The sequence below is a fragment of the Polypterus senegalus genome, chromosome 13 (assembly GCF_016835505.1).
Source record: "Polypterus senegalus isolate Bchr_013 chromosome 13, ASM1683550v1, whole genome shotgun sequence".
Taxonomy (NCBI): Eukaryota; Metazoa; Chordata; class Cladistia; order Polypteriformes; family Polypteridae; genus Polypterus; species Polypterus senegalus.
The window spans coordinates 151,939,548-151,953,537 of record NC_053166.1 but is presented as its reverse complement, the minus strand read 5'-3'; the positions used below and the strand labels follow the sequence as shown (position 1 = coordinate 151,953,537).

At 39.0% G+C, this 13,990-nt stretch overlaps 1 protein-coding gene across 4 annotated transcripts in view; it reads left to right on the top strand.

Annotated features, from left to right (window-relative positions):
• LOC120542213 (ankyrin repeat and fibronectin type-III domain-containing protein 1) overlaps positions 1–13,990 on the top strand; it is a 338,184-nt gene that overhangs the window by 265,147 nt on the left and 59,047 nt on the right. For all 4 annotated transcript variants that reach the window (XM_039774508.1, XM_039774509.1, XM_039774511.1 and 1 more), the window contains 3 exons: positions 2,640–2,730; positions 5,927–6,034; positions 10,055–10,154. In XM_039774508.1, the coding sequence (XP_039630442.1) occupies positions 2,640–2,730; positions 5,927–6,034; positions 10,055–10,154 (299 nt within the window). The remainder of the gene's footprint in view (positions 1–2,639; positions 2,731–5,926; positions 6,035–10,054; positions 10,155–13,990) is intronic.

Below are 13,990 nucleotides of genomic sequence, written 5' to 3'. Positions count from 1 at the left end.
GAGGAAACAAGGCTCTGCTCAACATATGTGTGATACCGTTCTAATGGTAAAGTATGGTGGTGGCAGGATTATGCTGTAGGTTTTTTTTTTTCAGCAGCAGGAACTGGTCAGGGTTGATGAAAAACAGTGCAAAGTACAGAGATATCGTCAATGAAAACCTGCTCCAGAGTGCTCTGGACTTCACTCAGGGTGAAAAGTTCATTAAGCACAAAGTAAAGACAACATAGGAGTAGCTTAGGGACCAACAGCTTTGAGTAGCTTAGTCAGAGCCTAAACTTCAACCCATCTCTGGTAGTTCACCAACATTCTACATCCAACCTGAGAAAGCCTGTGAGGTTCCTCAGAGAAGAATGGCATAAAATGGCCAAATTTAGGTGTGCAAAGCTTGTCTCATCATATCCAAGAAGAATCCAAACTATAATTTCTACCAATGAGGTCTTCAACTAAGTACTGAGAAAGAGTTCAGAATACTTGTGTCACTGCGAAATTTCAGTTTGCTATTTTTAACACATTTGAAAATATTTCTAAAATTCCAAAGCAAAACTCTTGTTTTTGCTTGTTATTCTGGGATACTGAACATTGCATGATGTGGGAAAAAATGAACTGAAATGATTCTAGCACAAGACTGCAACATAGCAAAAGGTTAAAACCTGAAGAGGTCTGAGGAGTTTCTGAATCCATTGTATATCCAAAAGTGAGGACTGAAGATCAAACTCATAGTAAAGGTAAAGAATTTGGTGGATAAAGTGTTGGTTTGCGGTGGGATATCTGAACATATGGGCATCCAAAGACAGAGTCAGTCAGATACAGTACAGGCCAAAAGTTTGGACACATCTCCTCATTCAATGTGTTTTCTTTATCTTCATGACCATTTACATTGGTAGATTCTCACTGAAGGCATCAAAACTATGAACGAACACATGTGGAGTTATGTACTTAACAAAAAAAGGTGAAATCACTGAAAACATGTTTTATATTCTAGTTTCTTCAAAATAGCCACCCTGTGCTCTGATTACTGCTTTGCACACTCTTGGCATTCTCTCGAGGAGCTTCAACAGGTAGTCACCTGAAATGGTTTTCACTTCACAGGTGTGCCTTATCAGGTGGAATTTCTTGCTTTATCAATGGGGTTGGGACCAGCAGTTGTGTTGTGCAGAAGTCAGGTTAGTTGGACGATCATTTATTTTTCAACAGGACAATGAACCCAAACACACCTCCAGGCTGTGTAAGGGCTATTTGACCAACAAGGAGAGTGATGGAGTGCTGCGGCAGATGACCTGGCCTCCACAGTCACCGGACCTGAACCCAATCGAGATGGTTTGGGGGGTGCTGGACCGCAGAGTGAAGGCAAAGGGGCCAACAAGTGCTAAACACCTCTGGGAACTCCTTCAAGACTGTTGGAAAACCATTCCAGGTGACTACCTGTTGAAGCTCCTCGAGAGAATGCCAAGCAGAGCAAAGGGTGGCTATTTTGAAGAAATTAGAATATAAAACATGTTTTCAGTGATTTCACCTTTTTTTGTTAAGTACATAACTCCACATGTGTTCGTTCATAGTTTTGATGCCTTCAGTGAGAATCTACCAATGAAAATGGTCATGAAAATCAAGAAAACACATTAAATGAAGAGGTGTGTCCAAACTTTTGGCCTGTACTGTATGTGCAGTCATGACTAATGCAATGAGTTCCTTAGCACCATGGCACTTTATGTCCACTGATTCACAGCTCATGTCCATTAAGTCTGTGTTTATGTGAAGCGCTTTGAGCTACACCATTTGTATGAAAATGTGCTATATAAATAAATGTTGTTTGAATAAAGGTTATTTATGAAAAAAGCAACCAGAAAGTCTTGGGATTATGTCAGGAACCCATAGGAGCTTTAGGATATCAATGCACAATTTAATCGTGGGATATTATGCCTTCACTTAATCCTTCTGGTGGTTATTTTAGACTGATCAACCTTTTAAAGAGTACGCAGTAGAGGCTGCTGTAGTCACTAATAATGCTGTATTGGTACAGAAGTGGTGGATAATCATGAATAAACTTTGGCTAAAAGACTGGAGAAGTTTGATACTATAGTTACAAACAAAGGTAGCAAAATGAGGTTCAATATATTTTGAATTCATTATTTAGAAATATCTATCAATTTTCATGACAACACAATATACTTACCAAACTAATTTATTTAGTATGTGTTTCAAAAAAGATTCTGAAAGAGTATCTTAAGCAAAGAGGTGGAGACAGGTGGGTCTCAGTCTCATGTATGTAAAGGATTATGAAGTGAACACTGCCTAGGGACATCAGTCACAGAGTATGAGGTGTCCAACCCTGAGGCTATAACATCTATTGAATGGAAGGCAGAGCTAAAGAGCCTTAGGGTGTCACTTTTAAACCCAACCCCAGAAGGAGGAAAATGTAATAGTAGGGATTACATTTGTTTCATTTTACTAAAATGAAATAAACATGGCTGTCTCTGCATTCTGGTGTTTCTCAGGTTCCTTTATATTTTTATTTCTCTTTGCCAGTGAAAGCCATTATGACTTCAGGGGGAATAAATTCTGGGAAACAAGTGAGAAAACGACACTGATGTGTTCACTTTGTATTTTTTTTAAACAGATGTCTTTGTCTGCCTGTGTTTTAGGGCTCTGAGTACTATGTAAGAGTTTCTGCATACAACATGAAGGGATGGAGTCCTGCTCAGAACTCTCTTCCAGCTTGTGCTGCTCCATCCAGTAAGTTAATTAACAATTTTCTTAAAGTTCTGAAAAAAAGTAAAAGTAATAGGTTTTTACTTGGATGTTTTTTTTTTTTTTTATCTCTGTAACATTATTTAAGAAATTTGGAGTTGCTGAAGAAATATCAGCCACTGTAACTCTAAATTGGGTTTAAAGTATACATTTGGCATTTTTCAAGCCAAAATTATTTCTTTACAATCATGGTATTTAGTAATATGTATAATCTAAAACAAAATGATTTGAAAACAAAAAAGGAATATGTGCATATTTTAATTGAATTACAATAAAGGCATACCTAAAAAAAACACATATACAGGTGCTGGTCATAAAATTAGAATATCATGACAAAGTTGATTTATTTCAGTAATTCCATTCAAAAAGTAAAACTTGTATACAGTATTAGATTCATTCATTACACACAGACTGATGTATTTCAAATGTTTATTTCTTTTAATTTTGATGATTATAACTGACAACTAATAAAGTCCCAAATTCAGTATCTCGGAAAATTCGAATATTGTGAAAAGGTTCAATATTGAAGACACCTGGTGCCACACTCTAATCAGCTAATTAACTCCAAACACCTGAAAAAGCCTTTAAATGGTCTCTCAGTCGAGTTCTGTAGGCTACACAATCACGAGGAAGACTGCTGACTTGACAGTTGTCCAAAAGACGACCATTGACACCTTGAACAAGGAGGGCAAGACACAAAAGGTCATTGCTGAAGAGGCTGGCTGTTCACAGAGCTCTGTGTCCAAGCACATTAATAGAGAGGCGAAGGGAAGGACAAGATGTGGTAGAAAAAAGTGTACAAGCAATAGGGATAACCGCTTGTACCCTGGAGAGGATTGTGAAACAAAACTGTGGGGGAGATTCACAAAGAGTGGACTGCAGCTGGAGTCAGTGCTTCAAGAACCTCCACACACAGACGTATGCAAGACATGAGCTTCAGCTGTCACATTCCTTGTGTCAAGCCACTCTTGAACAAGAGACAGCGTCAGATGCGCCTCGCCTGTGCTAAAGACAAAACTGCTGCTGAGTGGTCCAAAGTTATGTTCTCTGATGAAAGTAAATTTTGCATTTCCTTTGGAAATCAAGGTCCCAGAGTCTGGAGGAAGAGAGGAGAGGCACAGAATCCACGTTGCTTGAGGTCCAGTGTAAAGTTTCCACAGTCAGTGATGGTTTGGGGTGCCATGTCATCTGCTGGTGTTGGTCCATTGTGTTTTCTGAGGTCCAAGGTCAACGCAGCCATCTACCAGGAAGTTTTAGAGCACTTCATGCTTCCTGCTGCTGACAAACTTTATGGAGACGCAGATTTCCTTTTCCAACAGGACCTGGCACCTGAACACAGTGCCAAAGCTACCAGTACCTGGTTTAAGGACCATGGTATCCCTGTTCTTGATTGGCCAGCAAACTCGCTGACCTTAACCCCATAGAAAATCTATGGGTATTGTGAAGAGGAAGATGCAATACGCCAGACCCAACAATTCAGAAGAGCTGAAGGCCACTATCAGAGCAACATGGGCTCTCATAACACCTGAGCAGTGCCACAGACTGATCGACTCCATGCCACGCCGCATTGCTGCAGTAATCCAGGCCAAAGGAGCCCCAACTAAATATTGAGTGCTGCACATGCTCGTACTTTTCATGTTCATACCTTTCAGTTGGCCAACATTTCAAACATTGGTCTTAATTGATATTCTAATTTTCCGAGATACTGAATTTGGGACTTTCATTAGTTGTCAGTTATAATCATCAAAATTTAAAGAAATAAACATTTGAAATACATCAGTCTGTGTGTAATGAATGAATCTAATATACAAGTTCCACTTTTTGAATGGAATTGCTGAAATAAATCAACTTTGTCATGATATTCTAAATTTATGACCAGCACCTGTCTATTTTAAATTCACATTCACACACATCTTTAAGTGACTGTTATAATAATTAACTTGTTACAATAATTAGGTCAAAACACGGATCTATTGAAAGGGGTGAAAATTACGACAATACATTTATCTTGTGTGAGGGGGAGACTCTGTTATTACCTAAAGTCGGCATCAGATTTATCTCTCAAAATAACTTGCAGAGTTTAAGGAGAGTATGTCAAATTTAAGAACTAGACCTGTTAAAATCTCGTCACTTTTTAGTCACCTTAAGTGAATCGCAGTGTGTGACTTATTACAAGACTGTTTACGAGTTTTCATAGCAGTTCCAAGTTGTATACTGCAGTCCTCACAAGGAAAGGCTCATTTGGGCAGTCAATTGATGTAAAGAATATAAAGAAGAGGAGCACCACATGAAAGTAAATAAACACCCTAGACAACTCAGTTGCAGTGTGCCATTTTCAAACCTCACAGCAAGGACACATAAATGCTAAAAGTACTGCTCTCACTTTTAAAATTACCTTAAAGTGGGGTAGGAGTGTTGAATAATAATACAAGCTGGAGGAAAGAGGTAAGTTACAAGTAAGAAAACCTGCCTTTCTTAACATTCTGAATTGAACATCTCCTTAGTGACATAGCAGACAAGAACTTTCCTCAGGGTAGTGCTCAGCTGGTTTTTGACTCTGGGTGGTCTAACTTTCTGAAATATGGCTATGTCACTTTCAGGATATAGTCATTCCAAAAACGTCTGTAAGACCGACCATGTTGCTGTGTTGCATATGCCAGTTATTAGGGCACAAACTCACACTGTTCCAGTGTGGTGCTGGTGGGTCACCCTCTGCACTCAGGTCCCAATCCAGGTGGTTTGATGTGTGGTGCATGCGGCAACGTGGTATCAGTGCATGCTCCCAACCTCTAGCTTTCACTATATATACAGTCACAGTCACAGTCATACAGCCTCCTCCTGCAGTGTGTGCGCTTGTATTGTACTTTAAAATTTACAGTATGCTTTTGTATCATCTGAGATAGTACTTTAGGATACATGGGGAACCTAACGTTTCTGATGATGTGGAGATAAACAGATGTCCTAATGTTAATGGAACTTTTTCTTTCTTTCGCCACCCATGATCTAATAGTATGTGTTTGGTGATTCTAGCCCTTTAACTTGGACAATAAAGGTATGATATAATACATGAGATGGTTTTACTGTTTGTGTATTTATGGTTTTAAAATATAAGATTATGGTGATTAATTAAATATTAAACTATTTAAATGACTGAATTAATTTTTTTTTGTTTTGCTATTAGACTGGAGGGAGATTGATGGACGAACACCAAGAGACAAAGGGAAGAAAGAAGCTTTGGAGCAGCTACTCCAGCAGGTTAAAAATTCCCATCAGCAGGGCACATGTCAGGGTAAGTACACCATATGAAGATGCAAGGCAGTAGTAGTTGAACTTAGAAACTTACAATATGGGATGGACATTTACTAGTGAAATGAATGTGATAAACCCAGCTGTCCACCTAGAGTATGGAGGATTCTTTCATTGGATTCATTGGACCGTACTTCTAAAATTTGTATTATTATGTTGTCTTAAGGACTTGTTCTGTTGTGTATATTGTATTGTATTGACCCCCTACTTTTGACACCCACTGCACGCCCAACCTACCTGGAAAGGGGTCTCTCTTTGAACTGCCTTTCCCGAGGTTTCTTCCATTTTTCCCTACAAGGTTTTTATTGGGAGTTTTTCCTTGTCTTCTCAGAGAGTCAAGGCTGGGGGGCTGTCAAAAGACAGGGCCAGTTAAAGCCCATTGCGGCACTTCCTGTGTGATTTTGGGCTATACAAAAATAAACTGTATTGTATTGTATTGTATTGTATTCAAGCTTCAGCCAATGGTACATATACAATGAAATAGACCAGCTCAAAGTAGTCTGTCTTTTGTAAGCTCACACATCTGGTGCACCACTAACAATTTCAGGTCACTTCTACTACACTATCAACAACAACAACAACAACAATATTTATTTATATAGCACATTTTCATACAAAAAAAAGTGCTTTACAAAATGAAGAATAGAAAAATAGAAGACACAATAAAAAATAATTAATTAACATAGAATAAGTAAGGTCCGATGGCCAGGGTGGACAGAAAAAACAAAAAAAAAACTCCACATTATTTTTTATGATAAACCCTAAGCAGTCCCACATGTCACCCGTACCTTTCTTTGAATTTTTATGTCCATTCATATTATTTATATAATAAACTGCTATCTATCTATAATTTTGTATGAAAGTTTTTTTTTTAATGGCAGCATTGTCCTCATATTTTAACTCATATTTTAATACGAAATTAACTGTTCTCACCCACCCACCCATGGAAAAGAACAAACAGCAAAGTTGTGTAGAGTTAAAAGAACATTTGATACAATGCACAGGCTAGTGGTATAAAAGCAAGGGATGAAAAATGCAAACAAGTGAAAGAAGCTAAGAGGATTCAAAGGGACATATTTAAAACATAACTTTAAACTCAGCATGGAATGGTCCGTGTAGTTTACTTATTGCATTTATTTGTTGAGTAGATGTTTTTTATCTAACGCAACATACAACAAATTTAAACATAATTGAGTAACATTAGGCTAGGGCCTGGTGTAATAGGACAGGTAATAAAAGTTGATTGTCCATCCATCCATTTTCCAACCTGCTGAATCCGAATACAGGGTCACGGGGGTCTGCTGGAGCCAATCCCAGCCAACACAGGGCACAAGGCAGGAACCAATCCTAGGCAGGGTGCCAACCCACCGCAGGACACACACAAACACACCCACACACCAAGCACACACTAGGGCCAATTTAGAATCGGCAATGCACCTAACCTGCATGTCTTTGGAAGTAAACTGGAGTACCCGGAGGAAATCCACGCAGACACGGGGAGAACATGCAAACTCCACGCAGGGAGGACCCGGGAAGCGAACCCGGGTCTCCTAACTGCGAGGCAGCAGCGCTACCCACTGCGCCACCATGCCGCCCTAAAAGTTGATTGTCAGACATGAAAAGATGTAATAACAAATAATTTATAATCATAGATTATAATTGATAAAGCAATTTAACTTAAACAACAAATGCAGTTTTACCACAGCAAGTCATTCGACAGAAGATTTTACAATACAACACAAATGACTGTACTGTACAAAAACATGTAGAGTAAAATTAACAGGAAAGTGAATCAAATGAACCATTTAAATAATGTTTAATTTTAAACTAAACATATTAGGTCAAATGAAGCTGCACAGATTGAAAAATTGGTATGGGGTAGCCTAACATCTCTATCCACGTCGACCTTTACAGATCTAGGTGTGTGTGGGTATGTGTGCGTTCATTTCTTTTTCTTCATCATCCAGCTGTGCTCTGGTAGGACAAGTTAGCTGTCAGCTATCTTCACTACCTATCTGCTATCTTCAGATTTCTTTGTGTGTGGGGCAAGCACATGCTGGTGTGTGCCTCTGTGTGTGCATTCATGTATACAGTAATCCCTCCTCGATCACGGGGGTTGCGTTCCAGACCCCCCCGCGATAGATAAAATTCCGTGAAGTAGAAACCATATGTTTGTATGGTTATTTTTATATATTTTAAGCCCTTATAAACTCTCCCACACTGTTAACATTATTAGAGCCCTCTAGACATGAAATAACACCCTTTAGTCAAAAGTTTAAACTGTGCTCCATGACAAGACTGAGATGACAGTTCTTTCTCACAATTAAAAGAATGCAAACGTATCTTCTCTTCAAAGGAGCGCCGTCAGGAGCAGAGAATTTCAAAGAGAGAGAGAGAAAAGCAAACAATCAAAAAATCAATACGTGCCTCTGTGCTTTTAAATATGCCGAAGCACCGCAATAAAGCGGCATTTCTTAGAGGAGCGTCCGTATCCTCTGTTTAAACAGCCCCTCTGCTCACAGCCCCTCCGTCAGGCAGAGAGAGTGAGAGAAAGAGAGAAAAGCAAACAATCAAGCACCGCGCGGGAAGCATATCGTATGTCATTGAGGAGTTTTAGTTAATATGTAATACATGCTCTGATTGGGTAGCTTCTAAGCCATCCGCCAATAGCGTCCCTTGTATGAAATCAACTGGGCAAACAAACTGAGGAAGCATGTACCATAGATTAAAAGACCCATTGTCCGCAGAAATCCGCGAAAAATCCGTGATATATATTTAGATATGCTTACATTTAAAATCCGCGATAGAGTGAATCCGCGAAAGTCAAAGCGCGATATAGCGAGGGATTACTGTATTTCAATAAACAAAGTATCTCAAAAACTGCTTGCACAAACATTTTGTAAACCAATAGGCCTGATCCAATGACTAAAATGAAACAGCAGTTCTCATTGGACATACAGTAGGTCAAACTGTTTTTGAAGAATATGGGATATGCATTGGACCAAATTTTACTAAAGACGATAGGCATAAAAACCTGTAACAAGGCAAACACAGTGCAACTTGAAAATGATACATCAATTTTTTCAGAATTTATCATTGTACAGTACATAATGTGGGTCTTGGCATTCAGGGCAGATATCTCAGAAACCACTTTTTATAAATTGTTCGATCTTTGCTGAAATATGGTCATCCAGGTGATGTACACAATTAAAAAAATGTGTAACTTTCTATTTTAAGAGGTGAATATCTATTTCGATTTTCCTCAGACACACACACACACACACACAGACATCATGCTAAATTCAACATTTCTCAACATTTTGAACAACGTAGAGCCAGAATGTGAAGTTAATTCAATTGAAAACATCACAAAACTTCCCTGGAAATAAGGAAGAAGGTTTGTGCATGCTCATAAAAATTCAATTTCAATAGTTTGTTAAGAATGTATGAAAAAGTACAAATTCCTATATTATGCAATCCTTTTATTTGTCTGCAGTGCAATAAAATGCCTATAATATATTAATTCTATTTTAAAAATACTTAGCTAACACTGAGTAAATTAAAGTCTAATTTTATTCCCGTTTCATTCTCTTGGTAATCTGATATTGCTTTAAACTTAACTCAGAGTGTGTTTGATATCCAGTGTTGTGACAGACTCTCACCCTGTGGTCTTTTTTAGCTTCTTTTCATTTTTGTTATAATATAAAATTTTGCAAATAATGCTTTGTAACCTTTGACTCACTCTTGTTGTGCCTGATTTCCATTCCCAAGCTAAATTACTAGTCACAGCAACACATAGCTCTCAAATATCTTTTATTTGGACTAACATTTTACTGATTATCTTACATTTGGTGGTCTAAACAACTACACAGTTAAAAAAAACACATGAAGGTAGAAATCCTAAAATCCTAAATGTATTTTCTGCCTTAAAATTTAAACTGGAAATTTAGAAATATGAAGATGTATCACTACTTGCCAGTATAATGGTATCTTATCTTCCTAGATGCATCCAAAGCCCAATCCCAGACCAGAAAGCACTCTGTTTCAAAAAGTCTAAGGTATCTCTTCCAGCCAGCCAGCAAGTACATCAAAACTCTGAAAAGGTAAATTCCTGTTCTTGACGTGTTTATTTTTATTTTGTCAACCTCCATAAGGTGTTCCTTCATAGAAATAACACTCAGTACCAGTAGTACTTTATTAAATGTATTAAATCACTCTAACCAGCCATGAAACATCAGAATACACCTGGAACTTTGTAAATTTTAACTCTTTTGTTTTTAGATTTTTCCTTATATATGATTTTTAAATGTTAAACCCTGAAAGCTCAGAATTTAAAAAGGTGTCTTATTTAATGCTTCAGTACTATGTTGTATTGTTGCTAAATCACTTATTTTTCTCCCCTAATTAAATGTATTATTAAACGAACTTCTTTCATTTATGTTAGACCAGACATTAAGCCCGTTACAATAACGGGCGCTAGAACAGTAGTGCATAAACATTAGTAGGGACAGTCAATAATAATTGGCAAGGGACCCTGACCTCATTCTGCTTCTTGTCTTAATTTTTTTTTTTGTCAAAAATATTTTTGCAAGAAGCCTAAAGTAAAATAATAATGAAAATAAAATAGAAACGTATGACAATACAGTAAGTATAATTAATATTGCCTTAATGTAAACCTTTGTAACAATCTGTAATACACAATATCTGAAGAAGATATTTAGGAAAAATTTTCTATTTTTTTACCTCATGAAATTTTTCTATAAAATTTCATTATAGACAACATTTCTTGTAAATATTCTGTCTGAGTTTGGCAAGAGTTTGCCTTGTTCAGGACCATCTACAACGTTGACAACAGCATCTGGAAAACTTCTAACTCTTGATAATGCAACATATAACTGACCACGGCTGAATACTGGTTCTGGCAAGTAAATGCCAACTTTTTGTAAGGTTTGCTCATCTGAGTCTCTCTCTTTCAGCGTTTTTCTGACACTCATTTTCTTTTTCTTCAATCAATCGATTTGTTTGTATTTTTTTTTGTCTTTCAGCCTTTCTTTTGTTGATGTTTACTTGCTGAGCTGACCGTTCTTCCAGGAGATGTTACTTAAATAGGATTTCATTGTCTGTGTCTTTTGTCCTACTTGACGTGTCCTTTTTTTTTGGGTGGCACGTTGTTAGTAGATATGTCCGTAATATTTTCTCTTACAGTAATACTGCCTTGTAAGTGGCTGTAATATGCGTCACTGTATTGTGTGCCTTTAAATTTCTCTCACAGTAATACTGGTTTGTATTTCCGTAAAATGTCTGTAATTTTCTCTGACAGTAATACTGGCTTTGATGTCTGTAATCAGGCCTGGCCTTAGGCATAGGCGAAGTAGGTGACCGCCTAGGGCCCCGGATCGACGGCGGCCAGGTCCCCCACCCCCTGCCCTCACCTCACCTCACCTCACCTCACCTCACATGTTTAAATCACGTGGGCCAGCTGGAGCGTGTCCGCGTGGGCGGAGCGGTTTGAGTCAAGATCTCTATGGGTCGAACGTTCAGATCAGTGAATCAGCCCTCATCATCAATAGTCGAAGAAGAAAGAAGAAGTCAAAATCTCATAAATCCTTCCACCTCCTCAGTGGCAGCAGGTGGCACGGGAGCGGGAAGGCAGAACCGCAATCTGAGTTGAGAACGAATGAAACCCCTATCTGTCAGTATGTCCTCGAAGCGTAAATACGAATCTGGAGCAGCTAAGCCAAAGAAAAAAGCCGATGCTGATGCTTTCATTGCGTCTCAGAGAGGAGCTTTGCTCAATTTTGTGAGAGTTGGTGCTGGTAACAGCGGGTGATGACCTTGTAACGTTACAAGAAAACGTCTCCTTGGTCTAATTTTCACGCATTTCGCAGAGCCCCTGGACCCCCTTTCACCTAGGGCCCCATAATAGAAAAAGACCGGGCCTGCCGTAATATGACTTTAATTTTCTGTCACAACAGTGGTCAATCAACAGAGTGTCCCCAGCAACTGATGTAATGTGTGGCGTGCAGTTGATAATCGTGACTGTGTCGTCTCCCCAGCAAGTATTTTAATCTGTGCTGGCGTGTAGCTGATTATTGTATGTGTGGCGTCTCCCCAGCAACGGATTTTATGTGTGCGGCCGTGACCACCTAATCAGTACTCTCCCCAGCAATTATGTCTTTTATTTGCTTATCATGCTGCCGCGGCAAGGCCATTCACTGTGTGCCCAGCTTCCAGTGTGTGTGTTTACCAAGGTAGCCACTGTGTGCCCAGCTTCCAGTGTGTGTGCGCAAGGTGCTGTGTGCGGGAGGGCACGCGCGATGTGCGTCACGCATGCACTTCACCAGAAGACACACACACACACACACACACGGACATCTGGACGCACACAGGGCTTTTATTAAAGAGGTTGGGTTACTATGGTGTTATCATGAAAGCTGTCAAGTGCCATTCTGCTTTTTTGTGCAAAACTGTCAACTGGAATTTTGGGAAGAGCAATATTCCAGCCAACCCCCTAATCCGAATTGCTCACTTCATCTGTAAAATTAGAATCCTAAAAAAAGTATTTTTATAGTAATTCATGGAATCTCTAGCACAATAAACATTTTATTTTAGCTATAATGTTTTAGCATTTGAGTATAAATCTCCTCTTCTGGCTGGGTACTATTCTTAGTGGCTATATTTTTAGATTTTTTTGCTTGTGCCCTACACAATACAGTGAGGGAAGAGTTGATATAAGCTTAACTACAGTAAATTATGATATAGCCACTGTGTTAGGGCAGGAAGTAAAAATGATCTCAAAGCAGAAAGATCACTATAGTGAACATTGATATACTTCATATCAATCCCAATCATTTCCTTATTCAGTTTATATGTACTGTTCTGCTCTCTTTCTAACAAAGCAACTTAGGATTTATGTGCTCGGGCAGACAAGCTGGCACCTCTTCTATTGTGCACTTGCCTTTTGCAGGAATTTTTGTGTAAGCTGGTGAAGGACATGAAAATTCTTATCCCAGATTTTTTGTACTGGAGGCTCTACAATTGTCTAATGACTGCTAAAGAGGATGAGTTGAGCACTTTTATTTCATGGTATTAGCACCTCTTAAATACAGTAACATCCATCCATCCATTTTCTAACCCCCTGAATCCGAATACAGGGTCACGGGGGTCTGCTGGAGCCAATCCCAGCCAACACAGGGCACAAGGCAGGAACCAATCCTGGGCAGGGTGCCAACCCACTGCAGGACACACACAAACACACCAAGCACACACCAACGGGCCAATTTAGAATCGCCAATCCACCTAACCTGCATGTCTTTGGATTGCGGGAGGAAACCGGAGCGCCTGGAGGAAACCCACGCAGACACGGGGAGAACATGCCAACTCCACGCAGGGAGGACCCGGGAAGCGAACCAGACTCTCCTAACTGCGAGGCAGCAGCGCTACCACTGCGCCACCGTGCCGCCCATACAGTAACATAATTCATTATTTCTTTGCTGTTTGAAATCTGACTGCTGTTTACCAATAACAAACGTTTACTTCTATACCATAAAATTATGGAAACTGCAATAAGTATTAAATATGAAAAGTGTCTATATGAAAATAAAACGCTAAATAGCAGCCAGCATGGGTTTATAAGGTAAAGAGCTTGCCAACCAATCTTTTAGATTTTCTAAGCAGGCAATGCAGGGCTTTCTCACACCTAAGATTTCATTCTGAAACTCGAATCTGTTTACATCTGAAGTAACCTACAAAACTGGATCTCAAGTTGGTTAACTGGGAGGAGAAAACCAGTACAAATGAGAGGAGAATGCTTCACATGAAATTAGGACATCAGTGTTTTGCCTCAGGGGTCTCTGCCCTTGGACCATTGCTTTTTCTGATGTATATGAATGACATACAGTTCAATATAGTAAGTAAACTTCCATCCATCCATCCATTT